The following is a 22757-nucleotide window of genomic DNA, read 5'->3' on the forward strand; positions in this document are numbered from 1 at the left end:
CGCAGCTATGGAAACAGAAGCTGCGGCCACGCTACTCGCTGGGATCCTCTCTAAGAGAGGGATTGAAACACCAGCGAAACTGTTGCTCAAACTGATTAAGCCGGGGCAGGAGATGGGACAACAAGTAACAAAAGAAGAAGGGGCTATATTAAGACTTCTCCTGCATATCCTCTCTAAGAGAGGGGTGAAATACGATGAGCGTATGCTCCGAAGGTTGTTAACCTGGTGCAGAGAGAACGGATTCGCACCAGAGCCCCAGACAGCTTTTAAACCAGAAATATGGGAGGCTGTTGGGAAAAAACTGTGGGAAGTGATAAGTAAAGGAGACAAAGAGGCATCACCGTTAGCGACGACATGGTGGTTGGTGTTATCGACCTTACAAGATATGAAGGCGGAGCGAGCCACGGCGGCCGGGGCTTTTTCAGCATTACAACCCACGGGAGGGGGATCGAACAGGCCAGGTCCGAAGGTCTGGGACAATCCCCTGCTGATCCCCTCTGCTCCACCTGAGGCCGAGGGAGGAGGCAGAATGTCAGCAGAGAAGGACAGAGCTGGAGCTGTTTGCTCCTGCCATTGCCCGCCTTGCCCCCTCCCCTCCCCAGCCGTCTCCCTGAGATAGAAGTGCTGGTTTTGTATGTCTGCTGTGTAAGTGTGTGTGGGCGCCAGCTTATACCTGCTGATCAGCATGTGTGCTACTGTTTGTTTTTTGTTGTGTGCAGTGTCGTTAGGTGACTCCACTTGAGCAGGTGTTCTGCCCGGTGTGGTACTGTTCTCGTATGCAACCAGGGCTGACACTCCGTCAAGTGAAGAAGTTTGTATATACACAATGTTTAGACGTAAAGGCGAGCGCGCCCCAGGTAGATACACCAGGATGGGCTGTAGAACCGATGGAAGTCCTGAAATATTGGGGGAGTTTTCACGAGCCGACACGTTTACACTCTCGGGAACGGCTCGCCCGTGCAGGGCGTATCGCTGGTTGTTTGTCGTTTGTCTATAAGATCATGGTTGATTGGGAAAAGGAGTTGAGCCAAAATCTATAGGATGCTCTGTAGGAAAATGAGAAACTTAAGGAAAAATGAGAAACTGAGCTCTTGTTGCAAAGGCAGACTTTTATGTCAGTCGTAAGCGATGGAAGAAAAAAAAAGAAAAAACAAAAAAGAGGAAAAAAAAAAGAGGGGAAAAAAAAAAACAAACCAAACTGAAACCAAACAGGAACAATTAGATGGGAAATGTGCCACGTTAGCACAAAAGTATGCCATAAGCATTACGAGAAAGCATCAGAAAAAGAGAAATAGGACACCTGATTCAAAGCAGTACCATAGAGATATGTTTTTGGTTTTTTCCTATATGTGTCTATGTTATTGCATGCCTTAGTAGATTGCTCTGTGTTATACCCTGCGAGACTAAAATGAACCCAGCAGAAGCGGTCTCTTGAGCAAGGGGGTGGAATATGGGAAAGCAACGGAAAATCGGCGAGGAGGACTGTAAATACACTCAAGGGACTCACACCTGGGTGCTGGAAAACACATATATCACACCAATTGTTATTCAGTCTCGGGTGCTGGCAAGAAAAACATTTGGATGACATAAGCCTGTAATGGACTCACAAACACCTTATCCAGCTGCTTGAGAACCTTGGCCTGTTGTGGAAGAAGATCAAAGCACAGTACCAGCAAGAACAGGGAGTCCACATGCGCTCTTGCTAATGAGGACTCTTTTGCTGTCAAGGATTCGTGATAACAAGGACTCTCTTGCTGCCAAGGATAAGTTTAGCAATGCTACTAGTCCAGCTATTTCTGAGTTATTGCTAGATGTAGATAGTATTCGATATGCGATGTTGCAAAACAGAACTGCTACTGATTTTTTGCTTTCAGCTCACAGACATGGTTGTCAAGATTTTAAAGGACTGTATTGTATGAATCTAAGTGAGCACTCCAAATCCATCCATGCCCAGCTGCAGGAACTGCACCGACCGAACCAGCAACTTGTGGAGACCACTGGGTGAAATCTCTTTGCTGGATGGACTTGGGGGTGGGGTTGGTTGAAGCAAATTATACTCATCGCCTGTGTGGAAGGAATTTGTCTGTTATGTTTAGTATGCTGTTTGCCGTGTTTAATAAGCATTATATGATCAGCTGTAAATGCCGCTTTGCATCGTACCCTTGTACGAGTTGTAGAATATGTTGCTCTAAAAACTATGTGTGTATCCATGAGAACCTGACCTTCACAGAAGAAGATAACAAGAAGGGATTACAACAATGTAGTCAGGTATCAGACAGCCACTGTTAGCAAAGCTGGATCATGAGTTTGGTGAGACTCGCTGCATACGCTGGCCACGTGTGCAGCGACTCTAGCCTGTACTTTTCTACTCGATCCAGTGCAGGAGAGTCTGGTGGGACTCGCTGCATGCGCTGGCCATGCATGCAGTGACTCTAGCCTGTACTCCTCCACTCAATCCAGTGCAGGATATAAGGAGGCTGTCTCGGGTCAGAGAGGGGGAGAGAGACATGAGCACACTTTGAAGGTACAGGGGATGCCCTGAAGCACTGTGTCTGCCCCTGCCCCCCCCATAAGTTCTATGTTCATTAACCCCAACAGCTCAGAAGGCATTACAGTATGTTGCAAGATAAGATATAGTCTACTACTGCTGCAAGACGCATTGAACACCTTCCTACAAGAATTTCAACTTTACACCCTGATAGGACAGTGGGATGATGCACTCGCAAAGAGCCTGACTGCGTTAGAGTGGGTATTTTTGCCACATACCCTTTCAAAACCAGTAACTATGATGATTGAAATGTTACCACGATTGTTTTTCCAGGGTCGCTTGTGCTGTCAGCAACCGCAATGTATTTGAAATATTACAAAAGGATTTCTCGTGGGTAAATCCAAAGAAATTGGCTTTCTGGGCTAAATTTAGGAATCTGGGTATTTATTGCCTTAGCAGGGTTCTTTTTGATTCTGTTTTTAATTGTGTTTAGTATATAACCGGCTAAGAGCGTCACAACGAGCAGAAGCACAAGTCATGGCGACCTTGTTAATAAATGGTCTGGTGTTAAACAAAAAAGGGGGAGATGTGGCAGATCTATGAGCAGAGGCCTGCATACGGCCAAAGACACAGTGAGCAGAGCACACAGTAACCACAGAGCCAAGAGAACAGTTCATACCTTCACTCCATCCTGTGACGACCATATAACATTTTCGAATCTCGGACAAAGAGAAGGGCTAAGTATTCTTCCTTCGCTAGGAACAGCAACAGCATTAAATATGTTGAATAAGATAGGGTGTTGGGCAAGTAAACAGATAAACCTTACAACTGAAATCCTATCTAGCTTGCTTACTGATGCTGATAGCATTCGGGATGCTACGTTGCAAAATTGAGCGGCTATTGACTTTTTGCTGTTAGCTCAGGGTCATGGATGTGAAGATTTTGAAGGTATGTGTTGTATGAACCTTTCTGACCACTCATCATCCATTCATAAGCAGTTACGGGATCTGAAGGATAGCATGTCCAAATTAAAAGCGGTTAAAAACGGTTTCGATGATTGGTTAAGCTCATGGGGTATAACGGGATGGTTATCAGACTTCCTAAAGCAAGGGCTCATGCTATTGTTGGTTATATTATTATTGATTATGGTAGCCTCGTGTGTTCTCCGCAAAGTGACTGACATGATAGAAAATGCCATGCATAAGGTCTGGCTGGCTCAAGAAGAAAAAGGGGGTATTGTAGGAATGTGTCTGAGAGAAAATGGTCACGTGAGCCAGCCTCCCTACTATGAGAGATTAGATTAAGGGCAAAACAGGTGGTAGAAGATGGAATTAGTACATGGGAAAAACAGGAACTGAGAAGGTAGAAAACATGTTGTGCTAATGACTAAGTAATTTACTATGTGAATTCTTGTAACCAATCTGATCTGTGAATGAACTGCATGGACAGCGCGTGAACAGAGACTGTAAGCCAATCATATAGCTGCCGCTAGCGCATGCTCTTATTGCCTCTCTCTATATACTCTGTGAAAACTTGAATAAAGGGAGAACGATCATACTCATATTGAGACTCCATCGTTACTCCGGGCCCATCTCCCACTCCAACACTGGCCAACCTGGTGAGAAGAACTTTAAACTAGAAATGACAGGGGAGGGAGATGACGACTCACAATCAAGCGAGGGAGTGGTGGAATGGGTTGGCAAGCAAAGGGTGCAGGGTGTTATGGAAAAGCTTGTAATCAGCAAAACAGGGCTGAAGGGGAGACGCTCTGCTGGACGCAATTCTTACAAGCAAGGAAGCTTTTCTTACAATTCTTACAAACTGGTTGGTGATGCGAAGGTTGGGGGGGGAAGCCTGGGCTGCATTGACCATGAGATGGTGGAGCTGAGAATCCTGAGAGGAGGAAACAAGGCAAATGGCAACTCCAAACTTCAGGAGAGCATACTTTGGCCTGTGCAGGGACCTGCTTGGAAGAATCCCATGGGAGACAGTCCTGGAGAGCAGAGGAGGTCTAGGAGACCCGTTTGATATTCAAGGATCACCTCCTCCAAGCTCAAGAATGGTCCATCACAACGAGCAGGAAATCAAGAAAAGGTGACAGGTCTGCACGGACGAACAAGGAGCTCCCAACTAAACTCAAACATGAAAAGGAAGCATACAGGAGCTGGAAAAAGGGGCAAGTGACCCAGTCCAAGTGTGCAGAGATGGTGTTAGGAAAGCCAAAGCCCACCTGGAGTTGAAACTGGCGAGGGATGTGAAGAGCAACATTAAGGGTTTCTACAGGTACATCAGCAGCAAAATGAAGACCAGAGAAAACGCGGGCCTGCTGCTGAATGGGGCAGGAAACCTGATGACAAAGGACATGGGAAAGGCTGAGGTACTGAATGCCTTCTACTCCTGAGTCTTTACTGATAAGGATTGCCTTTGGGAATCCCAGGCCTCTGAGACCAGAGGGAAAGTAGTCTGCAGCAAGGAAGAATTTTCCTCAATAGAGGAGGACCCAGTTAGGGAAACATGTAAACAAATTGGAGATGCACAAATCCATGGGACCTGATGGGATGCACCCATGAGTGTTGAGGCTACTCTCAATTATCTTTGAACAGTCATGGTGATCAGGGGAGGTTCCTGGGGGCTGGAAGAAAGCAAATGACACTCCAAGCTTCAAGAAGGGCAAGAAGGAGGATCTGGGGAACCGCAGGCTGGTCAGCCTCACCTCTATTCCCGGGAAGAGGATGGATAAAATAATCCTGGAAGCCATTTCCAAAGAAGGTGCTTGGTAGGAATCAGCATGGATTTAGGAATGGGAAATTATGCCTGACCAACCTGATAAGCCTTCTACAATGAGTCAACTAGCTTGGTGGACGAGGGGAGAGCAGCGGATGCTGTTTATCTTGACTTTAGCAAGGCTTTCGACACTGTCTCCCATAATATCCTCATAGACAAGCTGACAAAGTACAGGTTAGATAAGTGGACAGTGAGGTGAACTGAAAACTGGCTGAACTGCCAGGCCCAGACGGTTGTAATCAGAAGCATAAAGTCTAGCTGGAGGCCAGCCTCTAGTGGTGTCCCCCGGGGTTGATCCTCGGGCCAATACTGTTTAACAACTGCATTAATGACCTGGACGATGTGACAGAGCGCACCCTCAGCAAGTTTGCAGATGTTCCAGAATTGGGAGGAGCGGTTGATAGACCAGATGGCTGTTGTGCCATTCAGAGGGACCTCGACAGGCTGGAGAAATGGGCAGACAGGAACCTCATGCAGTCCAACAAAGGGAAATGCCAAGTCCTGCCCCTGGGGAGGAACAACACAATGCACCAGTACAGGCTAGGGGCTGACTGGCTGGAAAGCAGCTTTGCGGAGAAGGGCGTGGGGGTCCTGGTGGACAACAAGCTGAACGTGAGCCAGTAACGTGCCATTGCAGCAAAGGAGGACAATGGTATCCTGAGCTGCATTAGGAACAGCGTTGACAGGAGGTTGAGGGAGGTGATCCTTTCTCTCTGCTCAGCACTGGTGAGGCCACACCTGGAGTCCCGTGTCCAGTTCTGGGCTCCCTGGTACAAGAAGGACATGGGCATACTGTAGCAAGTTCAGCGAAGAGCCACTGCAGTGATGAAGGGATCGGAACATCTCCCATAGGAGGAGGTGCAGAGAGAGCTGGGATTGTTCAGCCTGGAAAAGAGAAGGTTCAGGAGGGATCTTATCAATGTGTCTAAATACCTGATGGGAGGGTGTACTGAAGATGGAGCCAAACTCTTCTCAGTGGTGCCCAGTGACAGGACAAGAGGGAATGGGCACAAATTGAAACATAGGAAATTCCGTTTAAACTTAAGAAAAAATCTCTTTTACTCTAGGGTGGTCAAACACTGGACCAGGTTGCCCAGAGAGGTTGGGGAGTCTCCATCCTTGGAGATATTCAGAACCTGACTGGACAATGTCCTGAGTAACTTGCTCTGGTTGATCCTGCTTTGAGCCGAGGTTGGGAGGGGGTTTGGACTAGACAGTCTCCAGAGATCCCTTCCAACCTCAACTACTCAACTGTTCTATGGTTCTGTGATTACACTTGAAGTCACCATGGCAGAAGGTGTCATTTACAGTATCAAAAATAGCTTTGCTAGCTACAAGGATAGCTGAGGCTCCATGTCTTAAAATATTAAGGCAACTTTATAAAGTGATTATTGTTTGGTCCACAGAAAGGATATAAAACTTAGTATTTACAAGGATTATACTGGATTGTAAATAGGAAATTTCTTTTTAATATTTAACACAGCATGCAAAACATGCAATAAATGTTTTAGGAAGGAATTTAAACTACAGGCACCAGTTCCAGGAAGATCAACCTGAACTTTGCAACTGATAAGATGTTAAACCAGGGGGGATCCCAAGCACCAAACTGGGAGGGATGTAGGAATTGATAGAACTATGCAAACTGATGAAGGGACTTGCAGGGGGAAGGGGAAGCAGGGAGGAACAAAGAGGGGGGATAGACAGAAAGGGGGATAAAACAGGTCAGTCACGGGTAAAACGGGGCCAGTCAGTACGCTTGTCTGGCTGAGCCCTGCGCCTGATCACTACAGCCTGTCCTATTTTCTTATATTTTCTTTTAAAATCTTTTCTTAACTATCGCTCTGCATAATCTCACTCTCTGTCCCTGTGTATGTGTGCTGCAAGGAACAGGTGTCAGCTGCTGGTGAGACCTCTGTGTGCGTGAGTGAAACATGGTGCCCAGCTACTGGAGTCAGACTGGGGGGTGTAGGCACGTTGGGGCCTGTGGTGTCAGCTATGGGAGTGAGTGAGGGTTCTAGCATCAGTAGTTGGAGGGGCCATAGCTCTCTGGATCATCATCATAGAATCATCATATGGTTTGGGTTGGAAGGGACCTTTAAAGGTCCAACTCCCCTGCCATGGGCAGGGACACCTTTCACTAGATCAGGCTGCTCCTAACGCACCCCAGGATGCGGTTTGCCCTCTTGGCTGCCAGGGCACACTGCTGACTCATATTGAGCCTGCCGTCAACCAGCACCCCCAGATCCCTTTCTGCAGGGCTGCTCTCCAGCCACTCCTCTCCCAATTCATACTTGTGCCCGGCGTTACTCTGTCCCAGGTGCAGAATCCAGCATTTGGACTTGTTAAATTTCATGCCATTGATGATTGCCCAATGCTCTATCTATCTAGATCCCTCTGCAAGGCCTCTTGTCCCTCAAGAGAGTCAACAGCACCTCCCAATTTGGTATCGTCAGCAAAGTTGCTAATGGTGCATTCAACTCCTGCATCCAGATCGTTGATTTAAATAATGAACAGAACTGGCCCTAGAATTGAACTCTGAGGAACACCACTGGTGACCGGTCGCCAGCCAGATGTAGCCCCATTCACTATAACCCTTTGAGCCCTGCCATTCAGGCAGTTCTTCACCCAGCGCACCGTGAACCTGCTCATCCCACAGTTGGACAACTTGTCCAGAAGGATGCTGTGAGGGACAGTGTCAAAAGCCTTACTGAAATCCAGAAAGACTACATCCACTGCCTTCCTTTCATCCACTAGGCGGGTGACCTTATCATAGAAGGATATTAAATTAGTTAGACAGGACTTTCCCTTTGTGAACCCACGTTGGCTGTGCCTGAGGATTGCATTATTCTTTCAATAGCACCCAGTATAGCCTTCTCCATAATTTTTCCAGGAATTGAGGTTAGACCAACAGGTCTGTAGTTCCCTGGGTCTTCCCTCATGCCCTTCTTGTAAATTGGAATAACATTGGCTAGCTTCCAGTCAGCAGGGACCTCCCCAGACTCCCAAGACCTTTGGTAGATGATCGAGAGGGGTCCTGCCGTAACATCCTCTATGAAAAATCACTGTTCCTGCAGTCATGGTCCTCCAACTCAGGGGACTGGGCAGCCCAAGGTCTATCAGTATTATTAAAGGCTGAGGCCAAAAAAGCATTGAATGCCTCCACTTTTTCTTCATCCCTATTAGTCAGGTGACCATCTTCAACAAATATCGGTCCAATGTTTTCCTTAGAACTCCTCTTGCTATTAATGTACTTAGAAAAGCCCTTCTTGCTGTCTGACACAACACTGACCAGTTTCATCTCTAGTTCAGCTTTGGCCTTTTGTGTCTTCTCCCTGCATAAACAAACCACAGTTCTGTACTCTTCTTGCAAAGCCTGACCTTGCTTCCAGAGATCATACAATTTCTTTTTCCTCTTGAGCTCCACAAGGAGTCCCCTGTTCAGCCAAGCTGGTCTTCTGTCCCGCTTGCTTGACTTATGACACGCTGGAATTGCCTGCTCCTGTGCTTCTAAAAGGTGGTTCTTAAAAACTGACCAGCACTCGTGGACTCCTAAGCCCTCAAAAGCAGATTCCCTGGGAACTCTTCTAAGTAGCTCCCTGAATAGCTTAAAGTTTGCTCTCTTGAAGTCCAGCGTAGCAACTCTGCTCACCTTTTTTCTCATTACACTGAAAATTTTAAACTCAACCATTTCGTGATCCCTGTGGCCAAGACAGCCACCTACCATCCCATCCCCCACGAGTCCTTCTCTATTCACAAACAGCAAGTCTAGGAGGGCATCTTTCCTAGTTGGCTCACTGAGTACCTGTGACAAGAAGCTATCTCCCACAAACTTCAAGAATTTCCAAGACCTGCTCATCACAGCAGTATGATATTCCCAGATGATGTCTGGGAAGTTGGAATCTCTCATAAGGACAAGGGGCTACCGAGCCAGAGCTTTCTCCTAATTGCCTATAGAATAACTCATCAGTGTTTATATCCTGGCTGGGCGATCGGTAGTAGACACCCACTACAACATCTCCTTTGTTTTCCATCCCCCTAATCCTCACCCAGAGGCTCTCCACCACATCATCGCTAACTGTAAGGTCTGTACAATCAAACTTCTCCCTTACGTATAGTGCGACGCCTCCACCTCACCTGTCCTGCCTATCCCTCCTGAACAGCCTGTAGCCAGCCCTCCATCCCAGCACTCCAGTCGTGGGACTCGTTCCACCATGTCTGACTACTACCAATGATATCATAGTTCTGGGAACTAACCAGTGCTTCCAGTCCATCCTGTTTGTTTCTCATACTGCGTGCGTTGGTGTACAAGCATTTCAGATATGCTCCTGAGCCCTAAATCTAAATCTGAATCTACCCTCTTTCAGTTTAAAACCGTTGCCCCTTGTCCTGTCACTACAAGCCCTGGTAAAAAGTCTCTATCTGCCCCCTTTATATATTGAGAGGCCGCAATAAGGTCTCCCCAGAGCCTTCTCTTCTCCAGACTGAACAACCCCAACTCTCTCAGCCTTTCCTCATAGGAGAGGTGTTCCAGCCCTCTGATCATTTTTGTGGCCCTCCTCTGGATCCGCTCTAACAGAACTGGATGCCCCAGAGCTGGATGCAGTACTCCAGGTGGGGTCTCACGAGAGCGGAATAGAGGGTCAGAATTGACCTGCTGGCCATGCTTCCTTGTATGCAGCCCAGGATGCGATTGGCTTTCTGGGCTGCGAGCGCACATTGCCAGCTCATGTCCAATTTTTCGTCCACCAGTATCCCCAAGGCCTTCTCCTCAGGGCTGCTCTCAATCCATTCATCCCCAGTCCGTATTAATACCGGGGGTTGCCCCGACCCAGGTGCAGGACCTTGGACTTGGCCTTGTTGAACTTCATGAAGTTCGCATGGGCCCACTCCTCAAGCCTCTCAAGGTCCCTCTGGATGCCATCCCTTCCCTCTAGCAAATCAACTGCATCACTCAGCTTGGTGTCATCCGCAAACTTGCTGAGGGTGCACTCAATCCCACTGTCGACAGTGTTGATGAAGATACTAAACAGTACTGGTCCCAATACGGACCCCTGAGGGACACCACTCGTCACTGGTTTCCACTTGGACATTGAGCCGTTGACCGTAACTCTTTGGACGTGGCCATCCAGCCAGTTCCTTATCCATCCATCAAACCCATATCTCTCCAATTTAGCGGCCAGAATGTTGTGGGGGACCGTATCAAAGGCCTTACAGAAGTCCAGGTAGATGACATCCGTAGCTCTTCCCTTGTCCACCGATGCAGTCACTCCATTGTAGAACGCCACTAGATTAGTCAGGCATGATTTGCCCTTGCTGAAGCCATGTTGGCTGTCTCTAATCACCTCCCTGTCTTCCATATGTTTCGACATATCTTCCAGGAGGTCTCCATGATCTTCCCGGGCACAGAAGTGAGGCTGACTGGTCGGTTGTTCCCAGGGTCCTCCTTTTTACCCTTTTTAAAAATGGGTGCAATGTTTCCCCTTTTTCCAGTCACCGGGGACGTAGTCTGACTGCCATGACTTTTCAAATATCATGGAGAGTGGCTTGGCAACTACATCGGCCAGTTCCCTCAGGACCCTGGGATGCATCTCATCGGGTCCCACGGACTTGTGTATGCTCAGGTTCCTCAGGTGGTCTCGAACCTGATCTTCTCCTATGATGGGAGGAACTTCATTTCCCCAGTCCCTGCCTTGAGGTTCAGGGTCTTGAGAGACGTGGGAGGAGACATTGACAGTGTCAGGGTGAATGAAGGCCCCCACGAGGATTAGAGCCTGCGAGCGTGATGCTTCCTGTAGTTGAAGTAAGAATGCTTCATCAACATCCTCCTCTTTATCAGGTGGCCTGTAGTAAACACCAAGCACGATGTTTCCTTTGTTGGCTTTTCCCATAAGCTCTCAATCTGTTCATCACTGTTTTTCAAAGACAGGTCTGTGCAGTCAAACAATTTTTTTACATAGAGGGCAAACTCCCCACCCTTCCTTCCTTGCCTGTGCTTTTCAAACAGTTTATAGCCATCCATTGCAGCGCTCCAGTCGTGCGATTCATCCCACGAAGTTTCAGGGATAGTGATTAAATCATAGCTTTCCAGGTGTACAGTGCCTTCCATCTTTTCCTGTTTGTTACCCATGCTGCTTGCATTGCTATAGAAGCACTTTCGTGGGCCTATCATCCTTGTCACCTTTTTAGAGGAACACAGCCTAATTCCTTCAAGGCATTTCACAGGTGTTTCCCTGTTGGTTCCCAATATTTCTTTTACAATTTATTTTAATATTATATATTATATTATATATATGTAATTATAATTTCTTTTTAATATTTAACACAACATAAAAAACAATAAATGATTTAGGAAGGAATTTATCCTTCTTGGAAACCAATTTAAAATCATTTACTACCGAAAAGAGCCTTAAAAAAATACCATGCTTGAGCAATGATGGATACTATAAAATCAACTTTGAAAAGAAAGCTCTATTCCTGATAATGGTCATTTGGCCATAATACTAGAATCAATTGATGAGTCCTTCATAATGGAAATAGAGCAGGAAGTATAGTAGACTGGAATAATAAACAAGACTTAAAATGTATGACAGTGTTATGTTGGTTTAATAGGTATCAAAGCTGATAAGGTTTTAGCAGCCACTGATAATACATAAATGTTTAATTATCCAAAAATGAAATGACAAAGCACATGCATTTTGCTTTTTTAACAACTAGACCTTTTATATATAAAACTTAAACTAAAGCCTACTGAAGTCAGTGGAAAGACTGTCTGGTATTAATGGACTCAGGCTCAGGGCCATAGTGCATTCACAGCTGTCAGCTAGACTAAAGCCAGTATGTAAAGGAACCCATTGTTATCTTAAAATTAATAAAAACTTAGAATTTGCAGTGACAAAAGTGTATTCCATAAGGAAATATATTCTTAAAACTTCTAGAGACTTTCCTAAATGTAGTGAAATATCCACTCTCCTTTTCTTTAAATACAATGCTTACATCAACTCCAGTACACCTTCCTACTCAATAGAATTAAGGAAAGATGACACACACTACGTTTACATCCTTTGAAATCATTCCCAAAAGTTTCACGTGAGGCACAAAAAAATCACCACATAAACCAAAATACAACACACTCTTATGAGATGTTATCTGTGTTTAACTTACTAGGAATAGGTCTAAGGACATCAGGAATGAGAATCTCCACCAAAGCCTGGTACATCACATGGTCACAATTACCCATCCATTTCAGAATAGACTCATTTTTGCACAGAGTAATCAGTTTTCCTTTTGGAAGTCGACTTTCTATTTCACTCAGATTGCTGGTGTGAATAAATGTAACAAATGAAAAAGCATTCACATACAGATAAGAAAAATACAATGGACTTTGAAATTGATTATTTAATAAAGACTTTATAAATGTGCCTGTTACATCCAAATGAAACTCTCTAACTTCTTCATATGAAACTGGGGAAAAATAGCCTCCAAAGTTCTGCTCCAGCCCATAAATTATGCAGAGGTATGATAAAAATGGTCCTTGCAATTTAAACAAACCGGACAGTATATTGTGAAAAGACTTTAGACATCCAAACAAAGGAAAAAATAGAAGACATACAATCATTTCAAGGCTGCAGTTTGACATATACCAACAGCCTATATGTCTAATAGCACACAACACAAATTTAACCTGAAAAACTACTAATATCAGAAAAGGTTCTTAGCCTATATGTAAAATTAAGACTTTCTTTGATTTGATTCCTGCTGTTATATTATGATGGTGAACAGTAAACAAAAAGAGACATTTACTGACCTCAGTTCAATAATAGCTGTGTCGTCAGCTGGAGCAGAGGGAGAATAGCGCCAGAAAGTTTGCCACAATTTTTCTATCAGGCTAAACTGAAGATTCACAACAACATCCACTATTGCCTAAAAAAATATAAAACAAGCACAGATAGTCTTCTACCTCATCCCCCCTCCCCGGTCTAACTCCTCCCAGGGGTATAGCTCCCCCCTCAGTCTTTTTGCAGAAAAAATAGTAAAACGTATGTTTATAAATAAACATATAATATCCTTTTTAATAACTTTTTAGCAACAAGTTTTCCAACTGTCCATACTAGTGTGGACAGAGACTCAGATCAGGCCAAGTGCAAATACAAGGAATCCTCCAGAAAAGAGCTTAAGCACATATATGAATACACCTAAACAGAAATTTTAACGCTATTGCAAAAACAAAGGAAACCTAATATTTCATTAATTTTTTTACTTCATTACATGCTTTAAAGCACGTTCAACAATAATTTTAAAACACATTATCCAATATGAAATGTGGCATTAAGTTTTTCAAAAACCTGCTTCTGAAGAAAAAAGTGAGTTTGTTTATAACATAAACGTTAGAAATAATAATTTAATCTGATTTCAACTCCTATAACCAAAAGCAAATCTCTGTATATATATTATCTAAAGTTCAATTTATGTAAAATTCTCAAAACCTACACATGATTACATTCCAGTATCGGTATTCTATTACATGTTATTTTCTTTCCCTGTAAAGAGAGAAATTCCAGAGAAGTCTTTTTGCAAATGTCCTTTCCGATGGAATAAGCAAAATATTTGAGGAGCACATCAGATACAAGTAGGCTGGCTGTAATGTGTTTTGTGTCAGTCATCCTGTTGTACCGATTCTCACTAGAAGACATGAATTTTCAAAGAATGATCTTCTCTTACCTCACAGTGTTCTCGATAAAGACTTTGCAGTGCTTTTATGTCCTCAAGGGTAATACCATCTGGCAGAGAAGATATTTCAACTTCTCCAAACTCTGGAAGTACTCGAGATGCATCTGTTCCATGACAGAAGACAGCTGTTGTGAATGGTGCTAACTACACAGAATCATAGAATTGCCTAAGCAGGAATGGGTTTTGATGGAGAAACATAGAGACATTGCTCAAGTGTGCAGGGATGAAGTTAGGAAAACCAAAGTTCAACTGGAGTTGGAACTAGCAAGGGATATGAAGGCCAAAAAGAAGAGCTTCTATAGGTATGATGGCAGTAAAAGGAAGGCTAAAGAAAATGTGGGCCTGTTACTCAGTGGGGCAGAAGACCTAGTGACCAATGGCATGGAAAAGGATGAGGTATTCATTGCCTTTTTTTTACTTCAGTTTTCACCAGTAAGTACTGCCCTAAGACCTCTCAGTCCCCTGAGCCTCCTAGCAGTCTGTGGGAGTGAAGCATTATCCACAGTAGAGAAAAATATAGTTAGAGAACGCTTAAGCCAGTTGGACATATATAAGTCTATGGGATCACACAGGATGCAAAAAGGGTTGAAGGAGCTGGCCGATGCCATTGTAAGGCTGTGCTCTATCAACATTAAAAGGTCATGGTGGTCAAAGAAGTTTTCCGATGACTGGAAAAATGCAAATGTTACACTCATCTTCAAGAAGGGCAAGGGGAAGGATACAGGGACCTACAGGCTGGTCAGTCTCATCTCAATCCCTGGGAAAGTTATGAAACAAACCCTCCTGGAAGCCATGCCCAAGCACAGAAAGGACAAGAAGGTGACTGGGAACAGCCAGCATGGAGTTACCAAGGGTAAATTGTGCCTGACCAACCTGATTGCCTTCTATGACGAGATGACTGACTCAGCACTAGGGGAGAGCATTGGATGTTGTTCACCTCGACTTCAACAAGGCCTTTGACCTGGTCTTTCATAGTATTCTTATAGCCAAATCTGTGAAATATGGACTGGATAAGTGGACAATTTGTGGAAATTTGTGGAAATTTTGCTGGACGATGCTCACTGTTATGATCAGTGGTACAAAGTCCAACCATTGACTGATTACCAGTGCTCTCTCAAGGATTGATACTGGGGCTGATACTGTTTAACATCTTTATTAATGACTTGGATGATGGGATAGAGTGCACGCTCTGAAAGTTTCTGGATGATACTAAATTGGAGGGAGCAGTTGATACACTGGAGGGCAGGGCTGTTACTCAGAGGGACCTCGACAGGCTGGAGAAATGGGGTGACAGGAACCTCACTGAGTTCAACAAAGGGAAATTTCCCAGATCTGGGATGGAACAACTCCATACACCAGTACAGACTGAGGGCTGACTAGCTAGAGAACAGCTTTGAAGAAAAGGATCTGGGGTTCTGGCGGACAACTAGTATATGAGACAGCAGTGTGCCTTTGTGGTCAAGGCCAACTGCATCCTGGGCTGTATTAGCAGTAATGTAGCCAGAAGGTTAAGAGAAGTAATTTTTTCACCCTTTATTCAGTACTGATGAGACTACAACTGGAGTCCTGTGTCCACTTTTGGGCTCCCCAGTACAAGAAAGACATTAACATACTGGAGTGAGCCCAGCAGAGGGTCACCAAGATGGTCAGGGAGATGGAGCATATGGCAAAAAAGGAGAGGCTGAGAGCTGGGATTGTTTAGCCTTCAAAAGAGAAGGAAGGACAAGAGGCAATGGACACAAGCTGAAACATGGGAAATTACACTTAGGAATTTTTTTCCCTATGAGGATGTCAAACACACATAGGGGCCATGCCTGAGGAGTGGGGTGGGTTGGATCCCAGATGTCCCTTCCAACCTATATCATTCTATAATTCAATAAATGCCCATCATCATCCATTTGTTTTCTTGTTCCTCTAACTAAGCTACCACAACAGCTTGGAAGGCTTTAAGGACTTCCTAAGCTATGGAACAAAGATATTAGTACAAACCACTTTCAGCTAGTTTGAGCAAAGGTGCTTGATTTTGTCTCAGAAATATGCTAGTTGAACTCAGATCATCTGTACTCATAGAATCGTAGAATCATAGAATTGTCTAGGTTGGAAGGGACCTTTCAGATCATCTAGTCCAACCATCAACCTAACACTGACAAAAACCATCACTAAAACATATCTCTAAGCACTATGTCTACCTGTCTTTTAAATACCTCCAGAGATGGTGCCTCAACCACTTCCCTGGGCAGCCTGTTCCAATGCTTAATAACCCTTTCAGGGTAGAAATTTTTCCTAATATCCAGTCTAAACCTCCCCTGGTGCAACTTGAAGCCATTTCCTCTTGCCCTATTACTTGTTTCTTGAGAGAAGAGACCAACACCCACCTCACTACACCCTCCTTTCAGGTAGTTGTAGAGAGCTATAAGGTCTCCCCTCAGCCTCCTTTTCTCCAGGCTAAACAATCCCAGCTCCCTCAGCCTCTCCTCATAAGACTTGTTCTCCAGACCCCTCACCAGCTTTGTTGCCCTTCTCTGGACACGCCCCAGCACCTCGATGTCTTTTTTGTGGTACAGAGGGGCCCAAAAGTGAACACAGTACTCGAGGTGGGGGTCTCACCAGTGCCGAGTACAGGGGGACGATCACTTCCCTAGTCCTGCTCACCACACTGTTCCTGATACAGGCCAGGATGCTGTTGGCCTTCTTGGCCACCTGGGCACACTGCTGGCTCATATTCAGCTGGCAGTCGACCAACGCCCCCAGGTCCTTTTCTGCCAGGCAGCTCTCTAGCTGCTCTTCCCCAAGCCGGTAGCACTGCATGGGGTTGTTGTGACCCAAGTGCAGGACCCGGCACTTGGCCTTGTTGAACCTCATACCATTGGCCTCGGCCCATCGATCCAGCCTGTCCAGATCCCTCTTTCAGAGCCTTTCTACCCTCCAGCAGGTCAACACACTCACCTAACTTGGTGTCGTCTGCAAGCTTACTGAGGGTGCACTTAATCCCCTCATCCAGATCATTGATAAAGATATTAAACAGAACTGGACACAATACTGAGACCTGGGGAACACCACTCCTGACCAGCCACCAACTGGATTTAACTCCATTCACCACCATTCTCTGGGCCTGGCCACCCAGCCAGTTTTTAACCCAGCGTAGAGTACTCCCATCCAAGCCATGGGCAGCCAGTTTCTCCAGGAGGATGCTGTGGGAAACTGTATCAAAGGCCTTACCAAAGTCTAGGTAGACAACATCCACAGCCTTTCCCTCATCCACCAAGCGGGTCATAGAAGGAGATCAGGTTTGTCAAGCAGGATCTGCCTTTCATGAACCCATGCTGACTGGGCCTGATCACCTGGTTGTCCTTCATGTGCCGCATAATGGCACTCAGGATGATCTGTTCCATGACCTTCCTAGGCACCGAGGTCAGACCGACAGGCCTGTAGTTCCCCAGATCCTCATTCTGGCCCTTCTTGTGGATGGGCGTCACATTTGCTAGACGCCAGTCAACTGGGACCTCCCCAATTAGCCAGGACTACTGGTAAACGATGGGAAGTGTCTTGGTGAGCACTTCCACCAGCTTCCTCAGTACCCTCAGGTGGATCCCATCCAGCCCCACAGACTTGTGTATGTCCAGGTGTTGGAGCAGGTCCCTCACCATCTCCCTTTGGATTAAGGGGGCTTCATTCTGCTCCCTGCCCCTACCTGCTAGCTCAGGGTCTGGGTACTCAGGGAACAACTGGTACTACTACTGAAGACTGAGGCAAAGAAGGCATTAAGTACCTCAGCCTTCTCCTCATCCTTTGTCACTATGTTACCTCCTTCATCTGATAAAGGATGGAGATTCTCCCGAGTCCTCCTTTTGTTACATATATATTTATAGAAACTCTTTTTATTGTTCTTAACATCCAAAGCCAGGTTATGTTCTAGTTGGGCTTTGGCCTTTCTAATTTTCCCCCTACACAGCCTTACAACATCTTTGTAGCCTCCCTGAGTGGCCTGCCCCTTCTTCCAAAGGCCATAAACTCTCCATTTTTCCCTGAGTTGTAACTATATCTCTCTGTTCAGTGAGGCCAGTCTTTTCCCCCATCGGCTCGTTTTACAGCACATGGGGACAGCCTGCTTCTGCGCCTTTAAGAGTTCCTTCTTGAAAAAGGTCCAGCCTTCCTGGACACCTTTGCCCTTCAGAACTGCCTCCCAAGGGACTCTGTCAAGCAGGCTCCTGAAAAGACCAAAGTCTGCCCTCTGGAAGTCCATGGTGGCCCCCCCCTCCTTGCTTCTCTGAGAATCAAAAACTCTATCATTTCATGATCACTATGCCCAAGACGGCCTCCAACTGTTTGATTAGAAAGAATTTAAAGATGATGTAAAGAAATAGTCTAGAAGGTCATAATGCCCCAAAAGGAATGTCTTTCATATTCAATATATTTTAAATTTGCAATAAAATTGCGAACAAACCAGATGGTTATTTTTTTAAGCAAATGGAGATATTAAATTATTCTTGACAGACAGCAGATAAAAATGATTTCACAAAAAAATTGTACCTGTATATAAAAAAAGCTGACACATTTTCAGAATCAGACAGGATGAAGCAGAATACTCATGTCAGTACATGAGAGATTAATATAATTTAATAGTTTCTGTTTTGATCAACTGAATAGTTTTTGCATTGTCATACATGTTAGGGTTTAGTAGACTCAGCAGCATATACTGTTTGAAATTTACAAGACTTTCAACTGTAGCCAACATGTGCTTTTACTATTTTTCATAAATGTTTCCATGAGATACACTGGTACAGGGGGAAAAATGCACTGTCAACTGGGAAGACAATGGAAGGGAAAATTCAAAATCATACAAACTATAGCCTAAGGTTCCCAATGATTTTAGTAACAGCAAGGTTAGGCCAAAGGATGTGGTGCTTCAAAATCCCAATATATGAACTCAAAACTAATGTATAATTATTACAATAACACATTTAATAAGCTTTTTTACATTAGAAAATTACTAAATTACCATTTGCTTCCACAACTGAGAAAATTATATGCTTAGCTACATCAATGAATGCACAAAATACACATTTTTAATCATGAACCTTGGGTTTCTGGTTTTAACTATTTGGCTCTTTCCATTTATAATGTTGCAGCACAAACTCGATTCAACTTCTTGTCAATGGTTAACACAACTGCAGTGCAAAAATATAATCCTAATTTAGATGCATATTCAAAATATTGGGAAGCCAGTGGAAATTAATGAGTTTTTAGGGCAAGATTGTATTTTTTGTATAAAATGCTTCATTACAATTGCATTGCAATATATTTCAAATCTACATGCAAGTAGATTTTGTGCATTTTTTCTTTTATATCTGCATGATGCATATTAAATATTGCATACGTCTTAAAATGTAGAACATATAGCTTCTATGAGTATCTTTTTGTTCTGATATCAGTGAGAGTTTTAAACAGGACAACACAGAATCATAGAATGGTTTGGGTTGGAAGGGACCTTAAAGATCATCTAGTTCTAAACCCCCTGCCATGGGCAGGGCCACCTTCCACTAGACTAGGTTGCTCAAAGCCCCATCCAGCCCGGCCTTGAACACTTCCAGGGAAAGGGGCATCCACAACTTCCCTGGGCAACCTGTTCCACTGCCTCACCACCCTCACAGTAAAGAATTTCTTCCTAATATCTGAATCTCCCCTCGCCCTATCGCTACACGCCCTGATAAAGAGTCCCTCCCCATCCTTCCTGTAGGCCCCCTTTAGGTACTGGAAGGCTGCTATAAGGTCTCCCCGGAGCCTTCTCTTCTCCAGGCTGAACAACCCCAACTCTCTCAGCCTGTCCTCATAGCATAGGTCCTCCAGCCCTCTGGGTCATCTTCATGGCCCTCTGCTGGACCCATTCCAACAGGTCGATGTCCTTCTTCTGCTGAGGACTCCAGAGCTGGACACAGTACTCCAGGTGGGGTCTCACGAGAGCAGAGTAGAGGGGCAGAATGACCTCCCTCGACCTGCTGGCCACGCTTCTCCCGATGCAGCCCAGGATGCGGTTGGCTTTCTGGGCTGCAAGCACGCATTGCTGGGTCATGTTTATCTTCTCATCCACCAGCACCCCCAAGTTCTTCTCCTCAGGGCTGCTCTCAAGCCATTCTCCACCCAATCTGTATTTGTGCCTGGGATTGCCATGACCCAGGTGCAGGACCTTGCACTTGGCCTCGTTGAACTTCATGAGGTTTGCACAGGCCCACCTCTCAAGCCTGTCCAGGTCCCTCTGGATGTCATCCCTTCCCTCCAGCGTGTCGACCGTGCCACACAGCTTGGTGTCATTGGCAAACTTGATGAGGGTGCACTCAATCCCACTGTCCATGTCGCTGACAAAGATGTTAAACAGCACCGGTCCCAGTACTGACCCCTGAGGAACGCCACTCGTCACAGGTTTCCATGTGGACATTGACTGCAACCCTTTGAGTGTGGCCATCTAGCCAGTTCCTTATCCACCAAGTGGTCCATCCATCAAATCCATGCCTTTCCAATTTAGAGATCAGGATGTCATGCGGGACAGTGTTAAACGCTTTGCATAAGTCCAGGTAGATGACGTCAGTTGCTCTCCCCTTATCCACCAATGCTGTGGCAACATCCTAGAAGTCCACCAAATTTGTCAGGCACAATTTGCCTTTGGTGAAGCCATGTTGGCTATCACCAATCACCTCCTCATTTTCCATGTGCCTTAGCAGAGATTCCAGGATCTTGCCAGGCACAGAGGTGAGACTGACTGGTCTGTAGTTCCCCGGGTCTTCCTTTTTTCTCTTTCTGAAAATGGGGGTTATGTTTCCCCTTTTCCAATCAGCGGGAGCTTCACCAGACTGCCATGACTTTTCAAATATAATGGAAAGCAGCTTAGCAACTTCATCCGCCAGCTCCCTCAGGACCCATGGATGGATTTCATCAGGTCCCATGGACTTGTGCACCTTCAGGTTCCTCAGATGGTCTCGAACCTGATCTTCTCCTACAGTGGGCGGTTCTTCATGCTCATAGCCCCTCCCTTTGCATCCTGCAACTTGGGTGGTGTGGTTAGAGCCCTTGCTGGTGAAGACCGAGGTGAAAAAGTCATTCAGCACCTCAGCCTTCTCCATATCCTGGGCAACCAGGTCTCCTGTCTCCTTCCGGAGAAGGCCCACATTTTCCCTACTCTTCCCTTTATCTCTGACATACATATAGAAGTTTTTCTTGTTATCCTTGATGCCTCTAGCCAGATTTAATTCTACCTGGGCTTTAGCTTGCCTAATCTGTTTCATGGTCATTCAGACAGTTTCTTTGTATTCCACCCAGTCTACCTGTCCTTGCTTCCACCCTCTGTAGGCCTCCTTTTTGCTTTTGAGCTTGTCCAGGAGCTCCTTGTTCATCCATGCAGGCCTCCTGGCTTTTTTGCCTGATGACTTCTGTCTTGGGATGCACTGCTCCTGAGCTTGAAGGTGGTGATCCTTGAATACTAACCAGCTCTTTTGGGCTCCTCTTCCCTCCAGTGCTTTTTCCCATGTTACCCTGCCAACCAGGTCCCAAGCAGGTCTGCTCTCCTGAAGTCCAGGGTAGTGAGCTTGCTGTGTACCCTCCTCACTGCCCTAAGGATCTTGAATTCTACCATTTCATGATCACTGCAGCCAAGGCTACCCTTGAGCTTCACATTCCCCACCAGCCCCTCCTTGTTGGTAAGGACGAGGTCCAGCATAGTTCCTCTCCTTGTTGGCTTCTCTACCATTCAAAAAAGAAAGTTGTCATCAACACATTACAAGAACTTCTCGTGCCCCTCTGTGTTGTCCTTCCAACAGATATCGGGGTGCTTGAAGTCCCCCAGGCTACCAGGCTGAGTAGATCATCCACCTGGTTGCACCTCACACAGCTATCATCTCTTCACACTGGTGGAGTTCATGATCCTCAGGGATACGTGCCAGATGAGGAGCCTAGTCAGGACCCTGAATTTTAGGAAAGCAAACCTCCGGCTCTTCAAGGAGTTTTTCAATAGAACCCCCTGGGAAATGGTCCTCAGGGACAAGGGGGCAGAACACAGCTGGCAGATCTTCAAGGATGCTTTCCACAGAGCACAAGATCTCTCGATCCCCAGGTGTAAGAAATCAAGCAAGAAAGGGAGGAGACCAGCATGGCTGAGCTGGGACCTGCTGGTCAAACTAAAAGGCAAGAAGGAACTGCACAGGCAGTTCAAGCAGCATCAGGTGTCCTGGGAAGCGTATAGGGATGCTGGACGGTTATGTAGGGATGAGGTCAGGAAGGCCAAGGCACGGCTGGAGCTGAACTTGGCAAGGGATGCTAAGAATAACAAGAAGGGCTTCTACAGGTATGTCAGCCAGAAAAGGAAGGTTAAAGAAAGCATACCCTCCCTGATGACCGAGAATGGCAAACTGGTAACAACAGACGAGGAGAAGGCTGAGGTTCTCAACAACTTTTTTGCCTTGGTCTTCCCTGCCAGCCTCTCTCCTCACGCCTGCCAAGTCGAGGACCGCAAGATGGGGACCTGGGGGACAAAGTCCCTCCCACTGTAAGTGAAGACAAGGTTCGTGACCACCTGAGGAACCTGAATATACACAAGTCTATGGGACCTGACGAGGTGCACCTCAGAGTCCTGAGGGAATTGGCTGATGTAGTTGCCAAGCCACTCTCCATGATATTTGAAAAGTCATGGCAGTCAGGTGAAGTCCCCGGTGACTGGAAAAAGGGAAACATCGCACCCATTTTTAAAAAGGGTAGAAAGGAGGCCCCTGGG

At 45.6% G+C, this 22757-nt stretch overlaps 1 protein-coding gene across 4 annotated transcripts in view; it reads right to left on the reverse strand.

The window, feature by feature from the left end:
- LOC141735524 (transcription factor RFX3-like) overlaps positions 1-22757 on the reverse strand; it is a 231237-nt gene that overhangs the window by 21078 nt on the left and 187402 nt on the right. For 2 of the 4 annotated variants that reach the window (XM_074568461.1, XM_074568462.1), the window contains exons 9-11: positions 13991-14103; positions 13077-13192; positions 12434-12588 (exon numbers count right to left, since the gene is read on the reverse strand). In XM_074568461.1, the coding sequence (XP_074424562.1) occupies positions 12434-12588; positions 13077-13192; positions 13991-14103 (384 nt within the window). Of the gene's footprint in view, positions 1-3869; positions 11503-12433; positions 12589-13076; positions 13193-13990; positions 14104-22757 lie in introns of those variants that run through there. The other 2 variants (XM_074568463.1, XR_012584768.1) reach the window with 2 other exon arrangements.

The sequence above is a fragment of the Larus michahellis genome, chromosome W (assembly GCF_964199755.1).
Source record: "Larus michahellis chromosome W, bLarMic1.1, whole genome shotgun sequence".
NCBI lineage: Eukaryota > Metazoa > Chordata > Aves > Charadriiformes > Laridae > Larus > Larus michahellis.